The sequence below is a fragment of the Pollachius pollachius genome (genome assembly GCF_949987615.1).
Source record: "Pollachius pollachius genome assembly, chromosome: 1".
Classification (NCBI taxonomy): Eukaryota; Metazoa; Chordata; class Actinopteri; order Gadiformes; family Gadidae; genus Pollachius; species Pollachius pollachius.
In genome coordinates, this window is record NC_136934.1 from 33,579,005 (window position 1) to 33,604,162 (window position 25,158).

Sequence of the window (25,158 nt, forward strand, 5' to 3'; positions counted from 1 at the left end):
CGGGACATAACTTGCCTTTGTCAGGCAGACAAAGGTGTACTGGATTGTGCCTGCTATGGGATAAAGGAGGTGAGCCTGGGAGAAGAGGCAAGCCTGCAGTGCACTGAAGAGCCTTCACGGCCTGAGGCCATCATGAAAGAAAACATTGGGCAGTGGTGCATTGTCAAATATGATGGTGAACCCTACCCAGGAATCATCCTGGAAGTTGAAGAAGACGTAAGAGTAAAATGCATGCATAAGAATGCGATCAACAAGTTCTACTGGCCAGGTCCACGAGAGGACATTAGCTGGTACAGAGATGACCAGATTGTGTGCCTGATGAAAGAGCCACAACCTTTGAATAAGAGGTCTGTCCAGCTAGAGAAGGAGGTGTGGAAGTTCCTAGAAAACCTGGGTTGCTGGTCTGATAAATAGTTTGCTGTTGCCAAAACAACTGTGAGGTCAAAGACTGAAAAATGTTCCTGATGGGAAGGGGGGGGGGGGGGGCGTGTTATTTTGCTGTTGCTGATTTGCTATATAGGTTTGGGGCAGTTATCCTCATTAATGGGTTGTTAGTGAACATCATTTTTACATTATCAATGTTTATGTGAATGTTCTAAGGTAAATTAACTGCCTTTCTTTCATGAAATATATATTGTGATGTCCACCCTGTTACGTCCTGTACACCCTGTTACTCTTCTGTCCACCCTGTTACCTGTGTGTTTATTGATAATAATTAAATGAAATCATCAAAAAATATGTATATCTTTGTGGTTGCTTAAAGGGAGTAAATTGACTAAATTAAATTACTAAAAAAATGGGCCAAATCCCATTAAAATTCCTTTTTATACTAAAAGAAATGTGTTGAAATTACATTGTGTCCTAAAATAACACATGTCTTTTCTCAAGATAATGCTTGTTTATGAGTTTTTGTTAAAATACATTTGCAGGGTTAAATAAGGGACATTATATCTCTAAGAAAATGTACATTTTATAACAGCTGCGAATTCAAATCATTTTTTAATAGAAATGAGAATGTCCCGTAACAGGGTGGACATTTGGCCTATGTTAGGTGTGAAGAATTTGGTCAAAATTATGAAAATATAATATCCTGAGCTGGACCAATATATTTTTCTTATAATTTAACATGCCCTCCTTCAGATGATAAGATAAAATCATGGAACATTTTAAAGTTTTTGATAGAAAGTTACCAGACTGAAATGGCACCGAATAGTAGGAATGACCCAGCTGTTGTAGTAGTAGTAGTAGCTTTAGTAGTAGTAACTGTAGCAAGCTAGTAGTAGTAGTCAGCACTCGAGTTGAGGGGGGATGGCTTCCACCTTTGGAATTAAAATGATCAAAATCATCCCCCTTCTGAAACAGCCATCCCCCCGTCCCATACCCTGTTATTTTATCTATTAATGTGGAAATATTACCGCTATTTCATTATAGCGGTTTCCTTTTTCAATTCGGCGCAACGTTACTTTTCCCAGGGACCGATTTGACAGCGTTACTGCATTCTCGGGCAGTACGCAATTGCGCAAGCACGCAGGCGCGCAGCAAGAGTGCCTGCGTGCTTACGCAATAGTGCCTTCACGAGCTCTCATTCCACACCGTACGAGACAGACACTGGTAGTGTGAAGCTGTCTCTGCATCTCAGACATCGCTTCCGCAGGCAACTCTGTCCCCTTTTGTCCCTTTCATTCCAACCCGTGAGCAACGCTAGTCTCCCTCCTCTGCCAAATGCATTTTTGAAAAAAAAGAATAAGAATCAGTTTTTAAAATCCTTAAATGCAATACATGCCTCCGAATCGTGTGATGCGTCCGATCAGCTGCGTTTTGGGTGATAAAATTAGAGCGATGACAGTTGTCATCGCTCTTATATTATCCCCAAAAAATATAATAATAATATAATAATAATAATAATAATAATAATAATAATAATAATAATAATAATAATAATAATAATAATAATAATGATAATAATAATAATGATAATAATAATAATAATAATAATAATAATAATTATCACACCGTTGGTCTTCCACCATATGCGCTGTAATCAGCACAAATGATCTGTCCCCAGGGGCATAATGTCCTGGCTACACCCCTGTCTGTCCCTAAAACTTAAAATCCACTATCCCACCTGGCTTTTTTTTTACAACTCGACCACTAGTAGTAGTAGTAGGCTAGTTATAGTAGCTGTAGTAGTAGTAGGAGGCTAGTAATAGTAGCTGCAGTAGTAGTGGTAGTAGTAGTAGGCTAGTTATAGTAACTGTAGCAGTAGTAGCAGTAGGCTAGTAGTAGAAGCCGCCATAGTAGTAGTAGTAGTAGTAGTAGTAGTAGTAGTAGTAATAGTAGGATAGTATTAGTAGCTGTAGAGTACGCCTGGTATTTTTTTAAACATTGTTCTTTTTCAAAGTAATAAAGCTTTGAGATATGATCATGTGTGCACAAGAAGGACGGATAATCATAGACACATTATTTACCCATAATGTGGTTTGGAAAAGAGCCACAGTGCCCTCTAGTGGCCACGGCGGATGGGTGTCCGCGACAGGCTTCTGGCTTTGTTGTTCTGAGGTTGAACGACGTGCTGGTTCGTGTTAAACGGGTTTTCGTGTGAGTTTGAGGTGATCCGATAGGTCATGGGTTGCTATCGTGTTGTTTAATCATTAATCGGCTAATGTTGTGCATACCAAGGAGGTTGGTTTGCGTGTAGTATTTATGCGCTCGACAGTCGTTTGTCTCGTACAAGTAGTTGGTCTGTAACCCATCGAATCGAACATGCTTTGTAGACCTCCCGCGGAAATCTAGGTTCAATCTGTCTGACCCCGGCGCCACCCGGTAAGTTTGTACCTGGGATCTTTCTGTTTCTCTTTCTGATCATGTATAATGCCCTCACCCTATGATCTGTATTCTGTGTGGGAAATGGGCCATTTATTAACGAGTTAGTGTTTCTGGTGTAGGCTACACCCAGACCGTCACTACTGCTGCTTGAAAACTAACACTAGTTATTTCTTTATTTAGATCGGCGAGGTCCTGTCATGAACATCCGCCCCTAATGATACAACGTATGTCCTTATAGTCAGACATTCATCCGCGTAGTTAGTTGTGTATTTATTTGTTGAACCCTCTTTTACAACAGGCCTACCTCATGAGAGAATTGTAGGGTTTAGCCTATGTTTCATTCCTCCTATTCATAGTCATGTACATATCGTGTTGCATGTCTGTTTAGGCAGGTATGGTGGTTCCTTGTTACGATACGTGTTATCATTGTCACTACCCAACGCTGTACTTTCCAGCAGCGTTTGACAATACCCACATGATGATGACATCAAGGCCATGTGAGGGTTTCTAGTAAGTGAGATTCTGACTCGCAGTTCTTCCTCACTGCAGGCGACACTTCGCGCGAATGGTTGTGGATCTGTTGCTCGTCTTATCAACATCCGGGTACACTGAACTTTTTTGTTTCATTAACAGACCAACATGGAGCTGGAACTCGGAGGAATATTTTTAAGTAACACGTCATTCGATTATGAACAATACGATTACAACGAGGAAGGCGAACAACACCCCGCAGCCGTTTTCCTGCCATTCCTGTGCTCCCTAGCCCTGATTATCGGTCTCCCGGGGCTTGCTCTACTTCTGACTCTTCTTGTCCGCAAGAGACGGCACTGGAGTGTTATGGATATCTTTGCCCTCCACCTGGCTGTTGCGGATGGTCTGATGTTGGGGACCCTGCCCTTCTGGGCTGCGCAGGCTGTTCGCCCCAGCGGATGGACCTTCGGTACCCCCTTCTGCAAGATTAGCGGAGCTGTCTATCATGTAGGTATACTTGGATTTGAAATTGTATTCTCTGCTTTGTTGCTGTTCTTGGTTTCCTGTAAATATAGCCTACACAGTGTATATTTCAAACATAGTTTTAAACAAAGCAGATGCGTCTATGTGATCTGGACATCATCTTTGTGTTCTGTTACTTTGTGCAGTGTATTTTGGTGCATTAAGACTTAAACAATCAATTTAACTTAATCAACTTAATAATATATAATCATATTGGAATGTATTGATTAATTTAATGGTTTGGGGAGGGCTGCAGTGTATCTTGAAACTGAAAAGTCAGATCTGAGCGACCAGTTACCAATATCACTTTAACTGTAATGTGGGAGAGATTTTAGGAATTTGGCCATTGGCCAATATTTCCTTGGAGATACAAACAGAACGGGGTCACTGGACTCTATGCTGTTGATCAACCCAAGTCACCCTGATTGAAGCACTTTTGCTTCCCAGTAGAGAACGAGAAGGATTGTTATGAGAATAGAAAGGGTCTGCATCCTGTTTTCCTCTAAGGGGATTCGTTTTACTGTGTTGAACAGTATGTTATTCAGTTTTTTAACTCTGTTTCCCTTCTTCTTCCCTTTCCCTTTCTGTTTCAATCTCCCCTCCTCCGCTCTCTCTTGCTCGCTCCCTCCCTCTAACTCTGTCTCTTTCTCTGTCTGTCTTTTTCTCTCTCGGTTTCTGTTCCTCTGTAATTCCCTCTCTCTACCTTTGTGCTCACAGATCAACTTCTTCTGTGGGATCTTCCTGTTGGTCTGCATGAGCCTTGACCGCTACCTCTCCATCTTCCGCTCCACTCACTTCTTCTCCCGCAGGAAGCCCTGGATGGTGCAGGCCTGCTGCCTGTCAGTATGGCTCCTCTCCCTGCTCCTCTCCATCCCTGACTGGGTCTTCTTGGAGCAGGTCCAGGTGGGAGGCAGACTAGAGTGTGTTCACCACTACCCCCCGCCTGCTTCTCGGTCTGGTGTCGACTGGCGCCTGGCCTCTCGCCTGCTCCACCACATGGTGGGCTTCATCCTGCCCTCTGCCGTCTTGATCTTCTGCTGCTCTTGCTTCCTTCTGCGGCTTTGGCGAGGACCCCGCCTGGACCTCCAGAATCAGAGAGCCCTTAGGCTCCTCCTGGGCTTGGTGGGGTTGTTCCTTTTCTGCTGGACGCCCTACAACCTGACCCTGTTGGCGCACACCGTCTGTGGCACTGAGCAGCGTCTGGAGCCGGTTGACGGCGACAGAGGTGGTGCTGATGGGAAACCCACCAGCGCCCTGGGGAAAGGCCTGCTCCTCATGTTTGCTCTTGGCTGTTTCCACGCCTGCCTTCAGCCCCTTCTCTACTTTGGCATGTGCAACAACGTCAGGAGAGCGGTGCTGGAGACGCTTTATTGCGTACCACCATTGAAGAAGGCCGACTCCAGCCGCACTCTGTGGGAGTTTGGTCTCGAAGAGGAACCGCTGCCGCAGCAGAACCAAGAGGAGGTGGTACCGCTAAACAAGAACCAGGAGGAGGAGACAACGCAGAACCAGAACCAAGAGGAGAAGGCAGCGCAGAACCAGAAGCAAGAGGAAGTGGTACCGCTGAACAAGAACCAGGAGAAGGCAGCGCAGACCGAGACCAGGGCCACAGAGCAGCAGATCCCTGAGGAGGAGGTCGCGCTGAACCAAAACCAAGAGGAGGAGTCGGCCCTGACCCAGGCCAGGGCCGCAGAGCAGCAGGATCACCAAGCCAATGCTGACCACGATGAAGTGGATGGGAGAGCATGACGTTTTCGCCCACACAGGAAATATTTATTTGTTTCCGCTTCATGAACAGGAAGGTACTTTAAGGGTCAAAGGGTTCACGGGCGGGGGACAGTCCTACATGTTGAAATCAATCATGAATAAATGCACTTTAAGCTGCATGTGGTCATGGAACTTTTACGTGGGGTAAGAACTGTAAGGCTAAACGAATCGTGATTAGGCTCAAAAAATCTGAATTGAGATTAAGACCAGCAGTCAAAATACGACTGCTGTTAAATGGTACAGCTTTAATGGGATCCTTGTTGACCAGTGTAGCGCAAAATCTATGGGAATGTTTTTTATGGCTTTTGATATTTTGTTTTCTTATTTATTTTGCTAGGAATGTTTGTGTTTATAGTAATTACGATAATTGATGTGGTGTTATATTGTCATTATATGGTAATCATTGATTGAAAAGAAGGGGTATTTTTCAGAATGGACAATTAACTTTGTTTTTACTTTCCATTTGAGTTATTAGTTTAAATCCGTGTAAATAGCCCCGTACAATCATGGGAAACCCTGGGTCAGGTCTGGGCCGGTTCGATTAACCCATTCTGTCTTCCCTTCGGCTTGGAGGGGTTTTCGTTGTTGCAACATGCGTCGGCAGACAAGACAACCCAAGCAGGCGGCTGATGTCATCAGTCAGGTGACGGGACGGAGGGAGGGGTGAGGTGTCGCCATCAACATGATAGCCATCACTCGTGTTTGTTTGGTGGTGTGAGATCGGAGATGGGTGTGGCTTGCTCTGTTCCCTAAAACAACAACAACATATAGGGAGAGTACAGGAGGGCGGATCTGCATAGAAATATTGAAATTAATTGTTTTTGAAAAACTATTAACAGTCTGCAATAATACTTTTTTGTCATCCCTATCTGCATACAATGTCGTATGTTAGGCAGACTTTTTTCCAAAGGGTGTATGAATCAGGTATCAACCAGAAACACGAAGGGAAGTTGAATGAAAGGTGTAGAATCTTTCTTGTGAACTTATCGTAGCACAATCAGTCGAGGAGGAATAGAAGGCATGCTTCTTTTTGTTGAGCCGCGTCAGTGCTGGGGCCCACCCAACCACAGATGGTGACGTGTTTCCTTCTCTTTTTTCTTGAAACTGTAATTGACTCCCCGAGAAACAGCCCTCAGAGAGTTTCAAGCTGTGCCAATTAGAAAGTATGCCAATGCCTGTGACCGCTGCTTAGTGTTACATCCATTTCCCTCAGTCGTCGTCTTGTGTTTCATTGGTCTCTGTCCTCACCACTTGGGCTTCGTCGTGTTAAGTATCTCTTCGTGGTGAATGGTCACATCCGTTTCCCTCTGGAGGCTAACAAGCGATATACAGAGTTTAGAAATACAGCTGCCATTCACTATTTAGATAATTAACAGACGCTTTCAGCCCAAGGAATGAAGCACTGCAGCAACTAAGCATTGTTAAACAATGTCATCATGGTATGAGTGAGGACTAGGTTTCTCTGTCTATCCCAGAGAAACTACAGTATTTGGCCAATCAAATGAGAGACTGGTATTGAAAGGAACAATCAATCATATCCTATGTCTGCTAACACTTAGGCTTCAGTGCTTGTAATTTACTGTCACGTAAAAGCCTCAGTTAGAATCATATGTTTAGGTGGATTGTTTTGCGGTTTCACATTCACTTGCAGATGGTGGGGCTTCACTCTAGACCTTGACTTTTAAAGTAGAGGTTTACTCATGTGTTACATTGGCAGAAGATATTTGGTATATGACTGAACATTGTTCTGCCAGCTTTGTACTTTATTTTAATGTACCTTCGATAAGACTCAAGAATACATTTTAACACATTTGTTTTTTTAAAAAAACACATGACTGCTTCTTGAAGGCTTGTTTTATTATTTTAATATATCCATTACATTTTTACACTAGACAAATATGTGATAGTTAAACTGCCTTTATATGCTGACAGTGCATGCGAACTTGTCAGTTCATTATGCATAGCAAATAGTTGTATGTTATTTCAGCACATATTAACATTTACCAAATTTACTATATTGATACAAAATATGACAATGATTTCTGACAATAAAAATCATTGACCACCTCATTGAAAACACACAGACCAACAAAAACAACCTGTAAATAATATATTCTGCTCATCTGATGTTGGATCCCCCTGGGTCTGAAATAAAGAATTATATATACATATCTGTCAAACAGTCTATACCTATGAAAATAAGGCATTTTATTACTCAATAATAGGATAGCAAAAATAAGATCTAAGAAAACAAGACACGTTGGAACTTTATGCTTAGTTAAAATAATACTGTTGTTCTCCCCTCTGAATTACTGCTTCCGGTCCCCTAACAGCGTGTCCCTTCCCTAAAGGGCAATATGTTACCAGCGCTCTCTGCTGAACCTTCGTTCCAGACTCGCTCAGATAGCGATGGAGTTGGAGGTGTGGCCAGACTCGGACCAGCTGGAGCTTCTTCTGGAGCTGGCTGCGGACTGTAACCAGGCCCTGGTCTTCACCCTGCAGCCCAGAGCCCTGAACATCTTTAGGAGCTGGTGGCGGAACTTGACGCCCATGAAGGCGTACAGCACAGGGTTCAGGCTGCAGTGGAGGTAGGCCAGGCAGGCGGTGATGACGATGGCCTTGTTCAAGGAATTACTGCTAGTGCAGGAATGTTCCATGGTGTGGTTCATGTACAGCGTGTCAATCATCAAGGTGACATTGTAGGGCGTCCAGCAGACAAAGAAGACCGCCACCAGCGCCAGGATGACTAAGACAGCCCTCTGCTTCTGGAAGCCGTGGGAGCCCTGTCGAAGCCGCAGAAGGATGCAGGAGTAGCAGAAGATCAAGATGGCGGAGGGCAAGACGAAGCCCAAGATGTGGTAGAACAGGCGAGACACCAGGCGCCAGTTGATGTTCGACTGAGAGTCGTTAGGATAGTCATGAATGCACTCTAGTTTGTTCCCAAAACGCTGGTCGTTGATGGCCCTCAGGAAGACCCAGTCAGGGATGGAGAGGAACAGGGAGAGGAGCCATACTGACAGGCAGCTGGCCTGCACCATCCAGGGCTTCCTGCGGGAGAAGAAGTGTGTAGCATGGACGATGGACAGGTAGCGGTCCAGGCTAATGCAGGCCAACAGGAAGATCCCGCAGTAGAAATTGATCTGGGAGAACAAGCACAGAGGAGTGAATGCATTTAGCACTTAGAGGAACTGCTCTGCTATTATGTTCGAAAAACCTCTCAAGGTGTCTGAATAGATCAGGGGTTTTCAAAGTATGAGAGAGTGAGCCCCCCCTCAGAGAACAAATTTCAGCTGAGCCCCCACCCAAAAAAAATCTTATAAATCCCTGTTTTAAAAGATCTTTTAATTATTTTACACTTTTTAAACATCTCTGATCATATCTTAAACATCTCTGATCATATTTTACACATTTTAAATATCTCTGATCATATTCTTGAAACATTTTAAAGATATTTTTGAAACATTCCAATCATCTTTGTGCGTTTTTAATTACATTTCTTAACACATTTTAACATCTTTATCTAAGCATGTTTTTGCTTAATTTTTTTAAATTACATTTGAACAGCTTAATCTGTAAACTGACAGTTTAGCCTCCTTTTTAGCTCACCTCTACTTTAGTGGGAGCAATGAGTTTGCGTTTGACTTTGCGTCTTCGCGTTTTTTTCTGTTACTTTTTCTGGTTTATTTTTTCTCACGTCGCGCCCCCCCTGAGGAACTCTGGCGCGCCTCACACTTTGAAAACCACTGGAATAGATCATCTAATCTTGTTGAAAGTAAAAACAAGCCTTTAAGTGTTCTGTTTAAACCAAAGCCTACCGTGAACAGAGCTCCAGCGACCTTGCAGAAAGGGGTCCCAAACACCCACCCTACAGGGGTGGCCTGCGTGGCCCAGAAGGGCAGGGTCACCAGCAGCAGGCTGTCGGCTACTCCCAGGTGCACGATGAAGTTGTCGGTCACACTCCAGGTGTTGCTCCTCCAACCCAGAACCCAGAGAAGCAGGCTGTTGCCCAGGAGGCCGACCAGGAGCGCCAGAGAGTAGACGAATGGGATGAACACTGCATCGAAGTACATGCCTTCCTTAATGTCACATATCATACCCCCGCAACAATCGTCCGTATACTCGATCGAATAGTTGTAGTCGTTGAACATAGCTAAAAGATCTTCATCGATGAGCTCCATTTTGTTCAATCTTTCAAACACTGGAAGGATTGAAAAAAGGAAAACAGTTAAGTAACAGAAATAATAAATATAAAGTATATGTACTATTAATTTTTAACCACACGGTGGCAGCATGTTCAAGTACCTAGGAAAGATCAATGGGCACCAAGTATGCAATAAAATAAGAAATTACTTAATTCAAGAAATACTGAACGAGATATAGGCCTATTAGTTCTTGAGTTAATAATAGATGATAGTAAAAGTTCAATATAATTGGAGATCACAGCCCATATATATATATATATATATATATATATATATATATATATATATATATATATATATATATATATATATATATATATATATATATATATATATATATATATATATATATATATTTTAAACACAAGTCATTCATAAGACCATATATAAGAGTAATTCAACATTCAATTTAGAAGATAAACATTATACAGATTAATCTGCTCATCCCGTCTCCGAGTAGTTATAAAGTAAAGCCTTACCAAACGTAACTGACGTTCACTCGACTGTAGGTTGCAAACCACACTAGACCTCGAGCATACGACAGTGAACAGTTATAGATGAAGGCGGTCTTATAAAGGAAGTAGTGACTATAGTGACATATGTAGATCGTTTTTCGACTGTCGAGATAAAATCCTATAACACACTTCTTACATTTGAGAGAGGAGAATCCATTAACAAGAAAAAAAGAAAGCGTATATTTGTTTATACATTATAAAAATACAAATAGAATGAAATATTTATGATAAAGTAAATAAATAAAATGTTGTTCCAGTCGCCAGAAGAAAACATTGCTATTTGTACGTTTCTGCAAACCACAAATGCATTGAATCTCAACGTTTATAAACACAAAAATATATATTTATAAAATATATATATATAATATAAATACATTTTATATCAACGTTACTCGATAAGTGTATGTATACAACTTAGTGTGTTTTAACTGTTTTGCATTTTCTATGCACTTTTGGTGTTCTGAGGGTATGGGGTAGGCTATTTTCCTGGTTATGAGCAACCAACATTTAACATTTTATTAGGCCTACTCAACACAGCAATCCTCCAGCCCCCCAGGCCTGGTATACATGCACATGCGCTGGTTGTTACATCAACATGTTTGTTGGTGGTCACCAGAGACTGTTCTTTTTAAGACATCTTAAAAAATGTAAAGTGTCCAAGGCTGGGATGCTTCAATTCTATAGGGTTGTGATAGAGAGTATCCTAACTTTCTCTATCACTGTGTGGGGGGGGGGGGGGGTAAATCTTCAGCGGAGGATAAGTCTGGTCTGAACAGGGTAGTTAGGTCAGCATCCAGAATCATTGGGCTAGACCTCCCCAATATCAGTGACATCTACAACACCTGTCTAGTCAAAACTGGACTGAAAATATTCTTAAATTCATCACACCCTGCTAATTCCCTTTTCCTCTACCATCACGCAAAAGGCTAAGAAGCATCAGGTCCAGATCCACCCGCTTCTCAAATAGCACCTATCCACAGGCTGTGAGGGCTTAATTCCAACAAACACTCCTTATCTGCTCTGCTTACAAAGCTATGTCCTCCTCCTAAGGGTATTTAAATGCATTAGCACTTTGTCTTAGCTACCTTTATTTATTGTATTTTCACGCTGGTAGCAATGCATGTATCTAGTTTTAATGTGATGTCTTTTGTGTTTGTCCAGTCAGACTTGTTGTCTCCCTTGTTCTGTGTCTATTGTACTGTCCTGTGTGAGCCAAATCACCAAAATGAATTCCACACGTTTTGTGTTGTTTGGCAATAATAAAGACTTGACTTTAGACTTGACTTGACTTAACATGACTATATTATTTGAACACAATACAACCCCAGAAATGATTGGTTATTGGTCCTTGTGATTGGAACGGGACTCAGTGATGAGATACATTAATGTTTCAACTGTAAGCACAGTTCACATTGCTTACGAGTTCATCAGTTCTAAGTAAAGTGTAATTTACACAAGCCATAATGTGGTATCATCAGCCTTATTAGTGGACTTTAATCATTCATCTTTAAATTGGTAAATTACCGAAGAGCACTATTAAGATGATGAATCTTCATCTGGGTTTGTGTAAATGACACAATACGTAGAACTCATGAACTCATAAACAACGTGAACAGTACTTACATTCTAAACATTAATGTACCTTATCACAGCGTCCTGTTCCAATCACAGGAAACATGCAAGAACCAATCAATTCAGGCGGTTGTTTAGAATATTGTTTTCATATAACAGGTTCATGTACAGGGCAAGTTTTCAAATACCTTTGAGTGAGATTTGAGGGGGCCTATTTTTTGGGGCCTGTTCGGGGTCGCAACCACAGGCTGAAGACATTATTGATTCATTGTGGTTGTTGAAGTAAAGAAACATGACTATTTACAGCCATTCCCAAGCCATAACCCAAACGCTGACCAGGTCACACAACGGGCACATGGGTGCAGAGAAGTCGAAAGAACAACACGCTGTGGCATCCCGCCCCTTAAACCTCGGCCCGGGCGGGTCCGAGGATCAGTGGTGGACGGCGTATACCGCCGCCACCCACTAACCGGCGACAGAAAGCATCACTTCTCTCCCCCCAATCAGCGAGATAGGGGACACCTGGCCGGAGGGAGGAAAAGGCCCAGGATCCATCTTAAAAGGAGCACCAGAACGGGAGAAGGGGAGCGAGTGGCACGGGGGAAGCGCTGGAGACCACCACCGAATAGAGGCTCACGGAGACCCTATGTGGAGTGCATGTGTTCCCCATGGTGAAGGATCATTGTAATAAATGCCGAGTGTGGCTTAACCCCGACTCTGAAGTTTGATGCGTACTTTGAACCCCGAGACATCGAGGAGCGGGTACCACAACGCAAGGCTCTCTACTGGCCAAACAGGAATTCTTATGTTTCTCTGATGTAATGAGGAACTGTTGGGGACAGTTTGATATTGGTTTGCCTCATGCTGTTTCCCCCCTCCCTGTCAGAGCCCTGACTCTGAACCCCCCCCCCCCCCCCCCCCCCCCCCATGTCCCATCATGGGCTATAAGGCTTCTGAAAACACACCCAGGTCATACAATTGTATGACAGAGATTGGTGATGTATTTTGCAGAAACAGCAGGCATGGATTAAAACCCACATTGCAACCAAAGGTAAACAGAGGATGCCCCGATAATGAAGTGCACACCGAGTGTTATGGATACATCTAAGGTGGTTCAGAATCACAGGTCAGGGTAGACTAGAGAGCATTCTGCTCGTCACAGCTGCGACTACAGGACCTGTAGTCGTGGATTGAAAAGACTAAACAGTACATAGCTTACCAGCCAATGTTTTGAAAGGTGTAGTTGACTCTACTTGTTTTTCAATTTCAATTTCATACAGCCCTGGAAATGCCCTTGCCAGAAAACACAAATAGGAAATATTTATGATGATAATTATAACAATAATAACAATAAGTTTTAAAAATCAAATTAAATTTAAATTCAGAATCAAAGTTCCTGCACATTTGCTTTTTGTATGGTCCGTAGGAATGGTCCATTCGGCAGAGAGTCAAATTCCTGAATTCCAGAATGTAATCCCGTAAGACTGTTTCTGATTGTATAATGACATGGCAGAAGATGTGGAGAAATATCTGAAACAGCCTGCTGCCAATTCTGAGTTTTACTCACTGGCCATAGATGAGACAACCGTCATAAATTACACGAGCTATCTGGCAGACACAGACGATTTCGAGAAACGAGAGGAAATGGTTTGCTTGATCGGCATGCTTGAATATTAGAGGAAATGCCATTTTTCAGGAAATTGTACAGCAATGCAGGACTATAGTTTATTGTTTGAAAAAATGGGTTGCATGACAACTGTGGTGCACCAGTGATGGTTGTATTGCAAAGGGGTTTGGTTGCACAAGTTGAAAGGTAAATGATACATCTCCACCTTGATTTAATGATTAAAGCTAGGGTGGGTAATTTGGGAGAAAACATCCGTTGAGATTCGTTGTGTTCTCTCTGGTCCCTCCCTGCCACGCTCTACCTGCTGTAGCTCCTCCCTCCGAACGTCAGTTATGCGCGTTCATGTGAATTCAGTTACATTGATAGGAAGACGAAACACCATGTCTGATTCTGAGGTAATTAAACATTAGTGCTGATAACTACATAAGTACATATTGAGCATCAGCATCTTACTCACAGACATACCATGTATGTTACCTTAAAATCATTGTAATTGCGCTGGTTGGCCTAAGAAAAGTAGCTGTAATTATACTACAATAACGCTTATTTTTGCATTATAAGAGTGTACAAGAAGAGAGCCCAGATGGCTCTGGGGACGATTATGTCCCAGGTCCTAGCAGCACAGGACGTGGGATATATAGCGTCAGCGGACGGCCTGCTGCTAGAGGCAGGCAGCCTAGGGGCAGAGGAAGGGGACGAGGTCGCGGTCGGGGAGGTCTTGACAGGGTAGGGCAAGAAGACATGGCCCGTGTGGAAACACAGGCCGTGTGATTCAACGAATCACAAATGAGCAGGTATGTTTATTTCATGTTGTGGTGACCCACAACAATAATAAAGACATTCACCAAGGGACTGTTCCTTTAAGGAAAAGGGTTTTGGGATAACAGTTCCGGTTGACGACAGTTCGGGTTTACGGGTGTTCTGGTTTTACGGCAGTTACGTTTTGAACTCATGCTGGAGTAACTTGTTTTGAATTTGAAGTGGAGAGTAAAGCTGACTCGACCCATCTCCGTCTCTTGTCTCGTCATTTACCGCACTCCACAATTGTTGACCCCCGACGCGAGTTGGATACGGCTGGACTATGTTGCACATCGACGGTGATAACAACGCGCCCGCTGTGGTGCCGGCCGCCGCTGGCGGCGCGGCTAACGACGGGGCTAATGTCGGCGCTATCTATGCTGCCACCGTCAAGTTACCGGACTTTTGGCAGCACAGCCCACGGTCATGGTTCCAACACATCGAAGCCCAGTTCCAGCTGAGAGGAATAATGCAGGACGTCACAAAATATTTCCACGTGGTAGCAGCCTTAGATGCCGCGAAGACGGCCAGGTCTATGGCGCGGTTGGAGGCTCCTCCAGCTGTCGGCAAGTACGACGCACTCAAGACGTTCCTCGTGGGCCTTTTTGAACTGTCGGAGCTGGAGAAGGCGGACTGCCGGCTTTCCCTGAACGGCCTGGGTGACGGCAAGCCGTCCGAGTTGATGGAGAGGATGCTGGCTGTGCTTGGCTCGGCGGATCCCTCCTTCCTTTTTGCCCACATCTTCCTGCGGCAGCTTCCAGCACCCGTGCGCACCGCACTGGCCAGCTCCCCCCTCTTTGCCTCCAAGGACTACCGGGCGGTGGCTGTGGAGGCCGACAGGATTTTCCTCGCCAGCAGGCAGCAGTTTGTCCATGCGCTGCTGCCCCCCCAGCACACGTCGGCCCCGCTTCCGCCCCCGGGGTACGACCCGGACACCGCAGCCACTGTGAAAGCCCACCGACAGCGTGACAACGGGTGTTGTTACTACCATGCCAGGTTTGGGGCCAAGGCCAAGCAGTGTTGCCAGCCTTGCAGTTTTGGGGCCCCGGGAAAAGCCCGGGCCAGCGCTCGTCGGGACTGCAAACTGTTGTTCGTCACTGGCGCCTTGGCCGGCCGGCGGCTGCTGGTCAATTCTGGGGCTCAGCGCAGCAACCTGCCGGCGACGCCTGTAGACACTGTGGCTGGCGGCCATGGCCCCCCGATGGACGCCGCCAACGGCACACCCATTTGTACCTATGGCACGAGGTATGTGGAGGTGTGTTTCGGCGGCCGGCGTTTCGGCTGGGATTTCGTCATGGCTGCCGTGTCTACGCCACTCCTGGGGGCGGATTTCCTCTGCGCCTACAGGCTGCTGGTGGATGTAACGAACTGCCGCCTGATCGACGCCCTCTCTTTTGCTTCGTACCCCTGCATGCTAGGGGGGGGGTGGGGGGGCTTTGTCTTGCGAACACGTTCGCCACCGTGGACCTGTATCAACACCTGCTGGCTGAGTTTCCCGACATCACCACGCCCACGTTTTCATCGGCTGTGGCTAAGCATGGTGTGGCGCACTACATCGCCACGGTTGGCCCCCCGGTCTATGCACGGGCCCGGCGCCTCAACTCTGCCAAGCTCACGATCGCCAGGGAGGAGTTCACCACCATGGAGCGCCTCGGCATCGTATGCCGTTCCAACAGTCCGTGGGCCTCCCCCCTGCACATGGTGACCAAGGCTGATGGCGGTTGGCGGCCCTGTGGTGATTTCCGTCGCCTGAACAACGCCACCACCCCCGACCGGTACCCAGTACCGCACATTCAGGACTTCTCCGCCCACCTGGCCGGCGCCGCCATCTTTTCAAAGGTGGACCTGGTACGCGGTTACCATCAGGTGCCCATTCGCCCGCAGGATGTCCCCAAGACGGTGGCCATCACGCCCTTTGGACTTTTTGAGTTTCTGAGGATGCCTTTCGGCCTCAAGGGAGCAGCACAGACGTTTCAGCGCCTCATGGACTCTGTGCTGCGGGACATGCCGTTCCTGTTCGTCTACTTGGACGACATTCTCGTTGCCAGTGCGTCTGCAAACAACCACCTGACGCATCTACGGCAGCTGTTGGTCAGCTCAGTGAGCATGGTCTCATTGTCAACCCGGGCAAGTGCAATTTTGGCCGGTCATCCATCACTTTCCTCGGCCACCACGTCACCCCGCAGGGGGCGGTTCCCCTCCTGGCCAAGGTGGACGCCATCGCCAGTTTCCCACGCCCGCGCACTGTGAAGTCCCTGCAGGAGTTCCTGGGCATGGTGAACTTCTACAACCGTTTCCTCCCCCATGCGGCCCAGCTCATGCGACCCTTGTACAACGCCTTGCGGGGCAGGAGGCCGGCAGACGTGTTGGATTGGTCCACGGAGATGACGGCTGCTTTCGATGCTGCCAAGACCGCGTTGGCCAACACTGCTCTGCTGGCGCAACCGTCTCCGACCGCCCCTGTTGCTCTTACTACGGACACCTCTGATTACGCCGTAGGGGCTGTGTGAGCATTGGGTGGGCGGAGCCTGGCAGCCATTGGCCTTTTTCAGCAGGAAGCTCCGTGACACCAAGAGGAAATTCAGCGCCTTCGACAGGGAGCTCCTGGCTCTTTTCCTCGCCACCCGTCATTTCCGTTTCCTGTTGGAGGGCCGTCGGTTCACGGCTTTCGTTGACCACAAGCCGCTGACGTTCGCCATGGCCAAGTCTTCGGAGCCATCGTCTGGTCGGCAGCAGCGTCAGCTCTCCGCTATCTCTGAGTACACCAGGACATTCAACATGTGGCCGGCAAGGACAATTTTGTAGCCGACTGCCTCTCTCGGGTGGTTATTGGTTCCGTCCACTTGGGCCTCGACTACGCAACTATGGCTGGGGATCAGGCTACGGACTCTGAGGTACAGGGCTACAGGGCGGCCCCCACGGCGCTCCTCAAGGTGGATGTGGTATTTGGCACGGCCAACACTACGCTCCTCTGCGACGTCTCCACTGGCCAACCGCGCCCATGGTGCCTGCTGGCTGGCGGCGTAAGGTCTTTGAAGCGATCCACGGCCTTTCCCACCCGGGGGTGAAGGCCTCTGCCAAGCTGGTGGGGGCAAAGTTCGTCTGGCCGGGCCTGCGGAAGGACGTCAGGGCCTGGGCCGCTGTCTGTGTGGCATGCCCGCGTGCAAAGGTGACTCGGCATACCAAAGCCCCCTTGGCTCTCTTCAAAGTGCCGGAGAGGCGTTTCGACCATGTGAATGTGGACCTGGTGGGCCCGCTTTCACCCTCCCGTGGTTACACCTACCTCCTCACCATGGTGGACAGGACCACCAGGTGGCTAGAAGTGGTTCCCCTTCCACTACAGCAGCTGAGGTGGCCCGGGCGTTCGTTATGGCTTGGGTGGCCCGTTTCAGCACACCGTCCGACCTTTCCTCGGACCGGGGGCCGCAGTTCACGTCGGAGGGGGACCTTCACCCTGGGGGTGAAGGTCCACCGTACCATAGCCTATAACTCACAGAGCAATGGGCTTTGCAAGCGGTTTCATCGGGACATGAAGGCCGCGCTCAGGGCCAGCCTTACGGGCAGCGACTGGGCTGACCACCTCCCATGGGTTATGCTGGGCCTTTGCTCCGCCCCCAAGGACGATCTTCAGGCCTCGTCGGCAGAGCTGGTGTACGGCCAGCCCCTGCGCGTCCCTGGGGAGTTTCTTCCCGACGCCACGGCCCCATGGTCGGCTGCCTCCCATCGTGCTGCGTCCCGGGACATTGCGGACGCTTTCGTTCCCATTCCAACGTCTCACCATGGTCTCCCCCGGTCCTACGTTCCCAGGGATTTACCGTCAGTCAAGTAAGTTTTCGTCCGCCATGATGGCCACCGTACCCCGCTGCGGCCCCCCTACAATGGCGCCTTCCGTGTCTTGGAGGGTGGGCCTAAGAACTTTGTTGTGGATATGGGGGGCAGGCCTGAGCGGGTGGCTATAGACCGGCTCAAGCCTGCTCATGTGGATATTGGCGAGCCGCAGGCAGATTGAAAATGTCAGCATACACACCCACCAGTTGTTTCCCACAGGCCTTCAAGACTCTTAGATGAACGCCGTCTGGTCCCATAGCCTTATGGGGGTTCACCTGCTTCAGAGCCCTCAGAACCTGTGCGTGTGTAACCTGGAAGGCAGTGTCCATGGAGTCACAGGGGGCTTTTGAGGGAGTGGCTCTGTTCAGCCTGTCGAACCTGGCATAAAAGTTGTTAAGGCTGTCTTGGAGGGTGGCATCTCAGGTGGCTGGGGTCGTCATGGTAGTCCTGTAATTTGTAGCTGCCTGGATTCCCTTCCACATGCTGCGCGTGTTGTTGTTCAGGTAGAGGCTTTCTAGTTTTTGGAGTGGGCCCTTTTTGCATGTTACGCCCCTCTATCCCCCACTGGCCTTGCAGTGGCAGTGCAATGGTCTTTGGGTGGTGCAGGGGCACAATCAAGTAAAACGTGCACACTTAAGCCACAGAAGGGGGCTTGCTTTCTGTGTTTGTCCCTGTTCTGTTGGCATATCTCAAACCATGCTCAGGTGTGCTGCATCAGTGGAGCTGATTAGGAGCACCTGGACCGCTCGTCAAGACCGGAGTTAAAAGCGACAGATTCCCCTTCCCATGGGAATGCTTTTGGTCATGGGACTGCTGGCTGGTCGTGCCACCTCTCTGGGTTAGGGTTAGGGTTAGGGTCATATGTTTATGTGAATAAATCCCACTGGTTGGGTTTTTGTGAAAGGTGTCCTTTGATATTTGGGGTCAAGGGCGGTTTGTTGTTAGCCTCAGTAGGGCCAACTAGAGGTGGGGCGTAACATTGCAGCTGTGATGGACCTCTCAAGCTCATACCAGGCTCTCTTATATTCCTCTTGATCTTCTGACTTGAAGGCCTCCCTTTTTCTTAACCATTTTTCCAACAAATGTATTAACATGCTTGGCTCTTCAAAAAGTTAATGGTTTAGAAATGTATGTCGTTTTGTACTTGAAATTGATTAGCTAATAATTTCGGAGACCAAATTATTGTTAATTATTGGTTACACTAATTTTTTACATAGAACTATAAGTGTGTAGGCCTAATAGGGAAATATTGTTACAGATGTAAAAAAAAACAACAAAAAAAAGCATTCCAATAAACACCTTGATCCATGTTATGGTCTTATAATTGCATTGTCACTTCATATTTATTGTGAATATGCACATGAAATGTAACATGACAGTTGCACGTGGTGCAACTACCGAACCATGTTCCTCCATATCAATTATATCAAAGCAAGTGGGAGAATAAGTATAATATGTACTTCTGGTTATATTATATTAATTACTTGTATAAATACTCTAGCAAGGCCACTGTAATGTAAAGTGTTACCAAGCAGGTTTTAAATTTTAACATATTAGAGTGTTTGTTTCATGTATTAGTCCTGATTTGACATGTACATTTTTAATTAATCAGTTTAACAATGTGACCGTGTGACGTACGAGTTGTACCCCTTGAAAGACAGCAAAACCTATTGTCTTTGCAAGATGCGACACTACAAATTCTAGCACACAATTGAACCATAATCCATTCGAAGTTAACGCTTTCATTATGCATGACCATTTCCCTATTCCTGTTGTACACCACAGTACCACTTGAGGCTATGTGTTCAGGCCACCCCTGTTGTATTTACCTGATCAAATATTGGAGCTTCTCGTTGCTGGTGTCTCTGCTCGGAAGCTGATAATCCTCTGTGATGCGATCCTGGTCAGTTTGAAGGCAGGTAGGCCGTAGAGGTACTCCTCAAACCTCTAAGGCGCCCCAACTCTTCTTTTCTTTTACCTCTCTGAGCACACCTCGCGTCAGAATGGAGCTCCAACAGGTCACCGCTTATCCCGTATTCAGGATTCTTTGAATAGTTTGAAGGCTGCCTACTGTGCTGGACCTCCTCTACAGAACAGGCTCTCTCTGCTTGGAGGTTTAGGACCTTTCCCCTCCTCTGACTGCTGCGCCTCCAGCACATCATATGCATAGTGAAGTTCAGGATTAGCTCGATTTGGGCGTAGCCTCTGTGGTATGTCCTTGTCCATAATTCCCAACATGAGTTGGTCCCTGATTTCCTCCAAAATCTAATTAGGTGATAATTATCTCATAAATCCAATGCATTATACTATTTTTGTTGCAGTAGTCATGCGCTTCCACATCATCGACAACATCCTTGACATCCCTGACAGCACTACTTCATTTTGAATTACCGCTTTTCTTCCGATATCTTCTGCACAACGATACAGCTGGCCTTGACAACAACTATACAACTGATTTGAAGAAGTGGAAGAAGAAGTGGTTATTCATAACAGAAAAGTGAGGTAGTATCTGTAACTTACACTGTTGTAAAATAGGACAAATTATCTAAGATTATTCATTGATATACACACCGACTTGGATTTATTAAGCTGAGATAAGTAGCTAATATTCTGCAGCCTGGAGCACCAGATACCTAAGTTATCTTTTGCAAAGACCACAATCAGTGCAAAGATCACACCAAACTGTTTCACATGTATTAAGCTATGTTGCATATGTTGAAACTAAATAGTTTGATACTAAAGCAGTGTTGATGTTTTGATTCACCATGGGGATGTAAGGTTCATCTTAACTTCCCTGTGTATAGTCAACACTTTGTGAAACATTGTCACAGAAAATTATGATTTCACTTCTTGTGGCCAATCAGTGAAAAGCCCTGTTTCAGTATTGTCTCTCTTGTCCATGGATGTATAATCAGCTTGTGTCTTTAAAAATTCTAAGCAGCAGTGAAGAAGTTAAAGGTGCTTGGTCTTCCGCTGTATCTCAACTCATGGAAAAAGAAAAGCGAGAGTGCAAGTCAAAATCATCATACATTTCCAATGGGTATAATCTGTCACAGAGAATGCTTTGACGACACAAAACAGCTGGTATAATTATCCTCTCCTCATCCTCCTCCAATTTATCCCTCCTCTCCAAACTATGCAGCATGACAACCTGGCAACTGCTATTTAACAAATGACTTTACACCTACTAAGAGATAGGTGCTGCACTGGCGCTGCGTCTCTCTTGACCTCAACTGAAACAGGAGGCAGTCACACGTATAATGTATTTTACTGTGGGTTTTTGCACATTAGTTAGGCTATTAGTAAGTATAGCCTTCCGACAGTATGTGGTTAGTACAGAGACAAACACAATGACCATAAAATAATAGTGTGGGGGGACATGTAACGTCTGGCCTGCAGGGGGAGTATGGGCAGGTGGGGAGCGCACGGGATTGGCTGGGGGGATTGGAGCTGATTGCGAGCAGGTGTCTGCACTCAGGCCAATCAGGGAGTGTGTACTTATGTGCCTGCTTTGTGTTGTAGTGAGAGAGATCAAAACCCAGCAGCGAACGGACCACGGAGGTCAGGAGCGAGTGGAACCTACCCCGATCCACTGAGAGACGGGTCTGAACGGACCTTTTTGTTGTATTTTGAGTATTTCTGTTCCCAGTTAAATCGAATAAACTGATCTCCCGCTGAGAGAACGACAACCCTGCCTGCTTGCATTACTCCGAACCCGTTACAAATAGGCTTTTTGAAAAACCTAAACCTGCAAAGAAAACTAGGGTGTTATATTTTACTGATTTATCAAGGTGTTCAAATGGGGGTTTTACGCAACATATTTACACATACTTACTCAAAAACACCCCTGCATCTTTTTGTGTAGAAAGGTGCAAACATTGATTGTCATTACATGTTGACATGTAATGTAAATGTTGTGGAAAACCATATCATCAATGTTTTTATTTTAAATCTTGCTATTTATAAGGTTTGGCAAGGCATGAATCATGATTTGCGACCACTTTAAGACATGATCCTAAAGTCAGATTCATCATTTATATAGAAATATAGAAATTCTATCTATTCCTCTCTTTTTATGTCTGATAGACACTTCCTCCTCTCTCTTCCTTCAAAACACACACACACGCATACAAACACACAAACATGCAAAGAACACATGCACACACACACACGCAATGTTATTTTCACAAATTCACACCTGTGAAACAGTTTATTTTCTCTAATGCTCTTTTTTCGGTCACATTGTGAATCCTCGCCACCTTTTCTTTCACACCTTTTTTCATGTTCCTGTTGCATGCCGTGCACCTGCTGTATGTGTGGTAAAGAGCACCGTACGTGCAGCACTTGGACATTAAGCTCTGCTTGACTAAGCACAGACTCATCACAGCACCTAAGTCGTGGATGTAACCTTCAAACCTGTGTTGTTTTCTGTCTTTATTGTTCTGTTTCTAAGAATTAATGGCCTCATACATGAAGATCTGTACACACACACACACACACACACACACACACACACACACACACACACACACACACACACACACACACACACACACACACACACACACTGTCTACCAGCGACTACCAAATAATAATTTAAGGACCAATATCTCTCTTTCCCTCTCCGTCTCTATCTCTCCTGTATTTATGGTATAATTATTGTACTTATTGAAAGTGTGTTGAACATGAGCACGTCTTGTTATTTATCTATTCTGAAATAAAAAATGAAGGGGGGGGGGGGTATAATTGAAAAATGGGAAGACCCCTGTCTCCCACTAACTGATTTCAGTCCCTACCTTTGCATAGTCGGGTACTTACCGGTGTGACTCATATTTCATTTCCATTACAAAGGTTAAGAGATGGCTTCGGCTTTGATGGAAACGTTAAGGTACAACAATTGGTCACCTTTGCAAGATGTTTTGGATGCTTCTGAGCCTGACCTGGACATATATTGAACCAAGGTATTTTATTAACTAATAAGTAATGATTAATTTATAACTATCTTGGCCTTCACAGCATTGCATTCTATGTTTTTGACACCACCTAATTATTACCTTTGCCAATTAAGTCTGCCATATGTAATCGGGGACACTGACTCGGCTGAATAATTCAAATACTAACTTTAAACCTACACCTTTGCTCTCTCATTTGGCTCCTATAGGAGTGTCCCTCAGCTTTCATTACAGATAAACAACCTGTTAGTCAGCAGTAGCAAACCCCTGCTGCCGCTAAGTGCTGGATGGGTGCCCCCAATTATGGCACCTATTGCCCTCCTAATCATGCCATGAAGGAGGGACCCCAACACTGTGTTCCTTCTCAAAGTTTCTTCCTGATAATTAATGTACTTTTGTCTTACCCTTTGGGGGCTAGGGTTAGGGGATGTCATAAACATATGTCCTGAGATTGAGCGTAATTTTGCTGCCTCCAGTATTGTGGTTTGAGGGCTAGATATGACTCGAGGAGCGGTAAATGTTCAACAGGATAGTGTTTTCAGAAACACAAGGTAAAACATGCGCACTCTGGATGTGGTTCATGAAGCAACTATCGGATGGGGGGGAGGGGGGGATAGCATAGAAAGCCCTTCTGGTTGCTGGCTGGCATATGCAAGGGTTTCAGATCCTAAAGACAGAGAAGAAAGACCTTACAAATCTCGTCTTTGGTTATTGTTGAGCTACCTATGCGTTTTTCATTTGGTAAGCTTAGATGTCCAACATACAATTCTTTCTAAATCCTTCTCCTATCTTGGTTAACTCAGTCTTCATTTACATTAAAAAACATGTCATTACATATTCAATCTTACAACCTCTCCCACACTTTTATTGAGTAATTGTCTCCCCGCCTATTTCTATATGCTTGTCTGTCTGGTTTGCTTTCTCTCTGACCATCTTTCGGTCTGTTTTTCTATCTGCATGTCTGTAGAAATCGCCATGTCAAAAGGAAACCTTTTTGCATGTTTGTGGTACATGACTAACTAAATAACCAGGTAGATAACAAACCAACTATATTTAGTTTGAGTTTCTTGTTAGCAGGTAGAAGTTGTCTTTCATCTTCTTTATCAGATTAAATGTGTCCAATTAGCATTTCTGAGGTGGTTTGTACTATTTATTTCAATGTGTTTTGGTGTAGGCATATATGCTGCTGTGATATTTTGGTCAGGTCTCAATTATAAACGGGACTGTAAAAGGTTCCAGACATGTAGTCTGCGTGGAGAAAAAATATATGGTATGCAGACATGCGGATAATTTTTTGGTGAAGAGGACTCTCCCTCTTGGTCGGAGATTGTATTACATCTCGAACGACCTCGCTCAAATTTGTGTCTGCACGGACATTTTACTGTCAATCTTTAGTCTATGTTATACATGATAAGATGTGTTGCCAAGAATTTCGTCCAATAACATTTTATGATTAATTTACGATTCCTGTAATGTTGTATAATCCTGTGCAGATGTGTACTCCTACGGAGGTGCAATGCATTCACTTGACAAAAAAAATATATTAACGAGGTCATTATTTAAGAACTCAGATATTTTAACCATGGACCAATTAAGGGATTTTAACCCTAAAAGTTTTCATTGTTTGGTGTTTTGGGTCGGGAGTTTTAGGAAGGAGGGGGCGTGTTATCCACATGGTTACGACACACGCCCACTTCATGATACTTTTTTTAGTAGGTCTACCGTCGTTGTGTCAAGGCGAAGTTGTGAAATAAGAGCAGCCCTACTTACCCGCTGCCCAGACAGCTCCACACGTCCACACCTTTCTTTATGGTCCACACACACCGCTCCGCCGCTGACCCGTGGTCGTCTCATGACGTCAGACTACCTCTTCCGATTAACATAACGCCACCTGCGTTCAGCAGAGCGGAACGTGCATATAGTGTTGGGGAAAATGGCAAAAACACAAGACTTTTAGGCTGATTAGCAGCAGCAACCGTACTCCATGCAGGTGGGAGCATCTCTTGGGATTTTGAGGTATCTTGTGATTCAGAAAAACTGAGCAGAATAATTTTTTTGCCATGAAAACTTATCTCAGA

At 45.4% G+C, this 25,158-nt stretch overlaps 2 protein-coding genes across 5 annotated transcripts; one reads left to right on the top strand and one right to left on the bottom strand.

The window, feature by feature from the left end:
* The first annotated feature begins 2,568 nt into the window (after positions 1-2,568).
* LOC307080980 (C-X-C chemokine receptor type 3-like) lies at positions 2,569-7,921 on the top strand. 3 transcript variants are annotated; one of them, XM_079743974.1, is made up of 4 exons: positions 2,569-2,823; positions 3,285-3,336; positions 3,460-3,804; positions 4,537-7,920. In XM_079743974.1, the coding sequence occupies exons 3-4, from the start codon at positions 3,466-3,468 to the stop codon at positions 5,566-5,568; spliced, it is 1,371 nt and encodes a 456-aa protein (XP_079600100.1). In that variant the 5' UTR covers positions 2,569-2,823; positions 3,285-3,336; positions 3,460-3,465; the 3' UTR covers positions 5,569-7,920. The 3 variants fall into 3 exon arrangements, with proteins under 3 accessions (XP_079600100.1, XP_079600101.1, XP_079600099.1); XM_079743975.1 differs by lacking the exon at positions 3,285-3,336 and having other exon boundaries at positions 3,376-3,804; positions 4,537-7,921; XM_079743973.1 differs by lacking the exon at positions 3,285-3,336 and having other exon boundaries at positions 4,537-7,917.
* A 46-nt stretch (positions 7,922-7,967) lies between these two features.
* On the bottom strand, positions 7,968-25,082 carry cxcr3.1 (chemokine (C-X-C motif) receptor 3, tandem duplicate 1). Of its 2 annotated transcripts, none has more exons than XM_079744004.1 (3): positions 24,851-25,082; positions 9,402-9,784; positions 7,968-8,726 (listed from the first exon to the last, which is right to left on the bottom strand). In XM_079744004.1, exons 2-3 carry the CDS (start codon positions 9,762-9,764, stop codon positions 7,986-7,988), a joined length of 1,104 nt encoding a protein of 367 aa, XP_079600130.1. In that variant the 5' UTR covers positions 9,765-9,784; positions 24,851-25,082; the 3' UTR covers positions 7,968-7,985. The 2 variants fall into 2 exon arrangements, with proteins under 2 accessions (XP_079600130.1, XP_079600129.1); XM_079744003.1 differs by lacking the exon at positions 24,851-25,082 and adding an exon at positions 10,268-10,320.
* Positions 25,083-25,158: the final 76 nt, after the last annotated feature.

Excerpts from the sequence above, each read along its gene's own strand:
- LOC307080980 (XM_079743975.1), top strand. The coding sequence starts at position 3,466 with ATGGAGCTGGAACTCGGAGGAATATTTTTAAGTAACACGTCATTCGAT. Across the intron at positions 3,805-4,536 it reads TTAGCGGAGCTGTCTATCAT|ATCAACTTCTTCTGTGGGAT; the intron begins GTAGGTATACTT and ends TTGTGCTCACAG.
- cxcr3.1 (XM_079744004.1), bottom strand. The coding sequence starts at position 9,764 with ATGGAGCTCATCGATGAAGATCTTTTAGCTATGTTCAACGACTACAAC. Across the intron at positions 8,727-9,401 it reads TCGCTGGAGCTCTGTTCACG|ATCAATTTCTACTGCGGGAT; the intron begins GTAGGCTTTGGT and ends TTGTTCTCCCAG.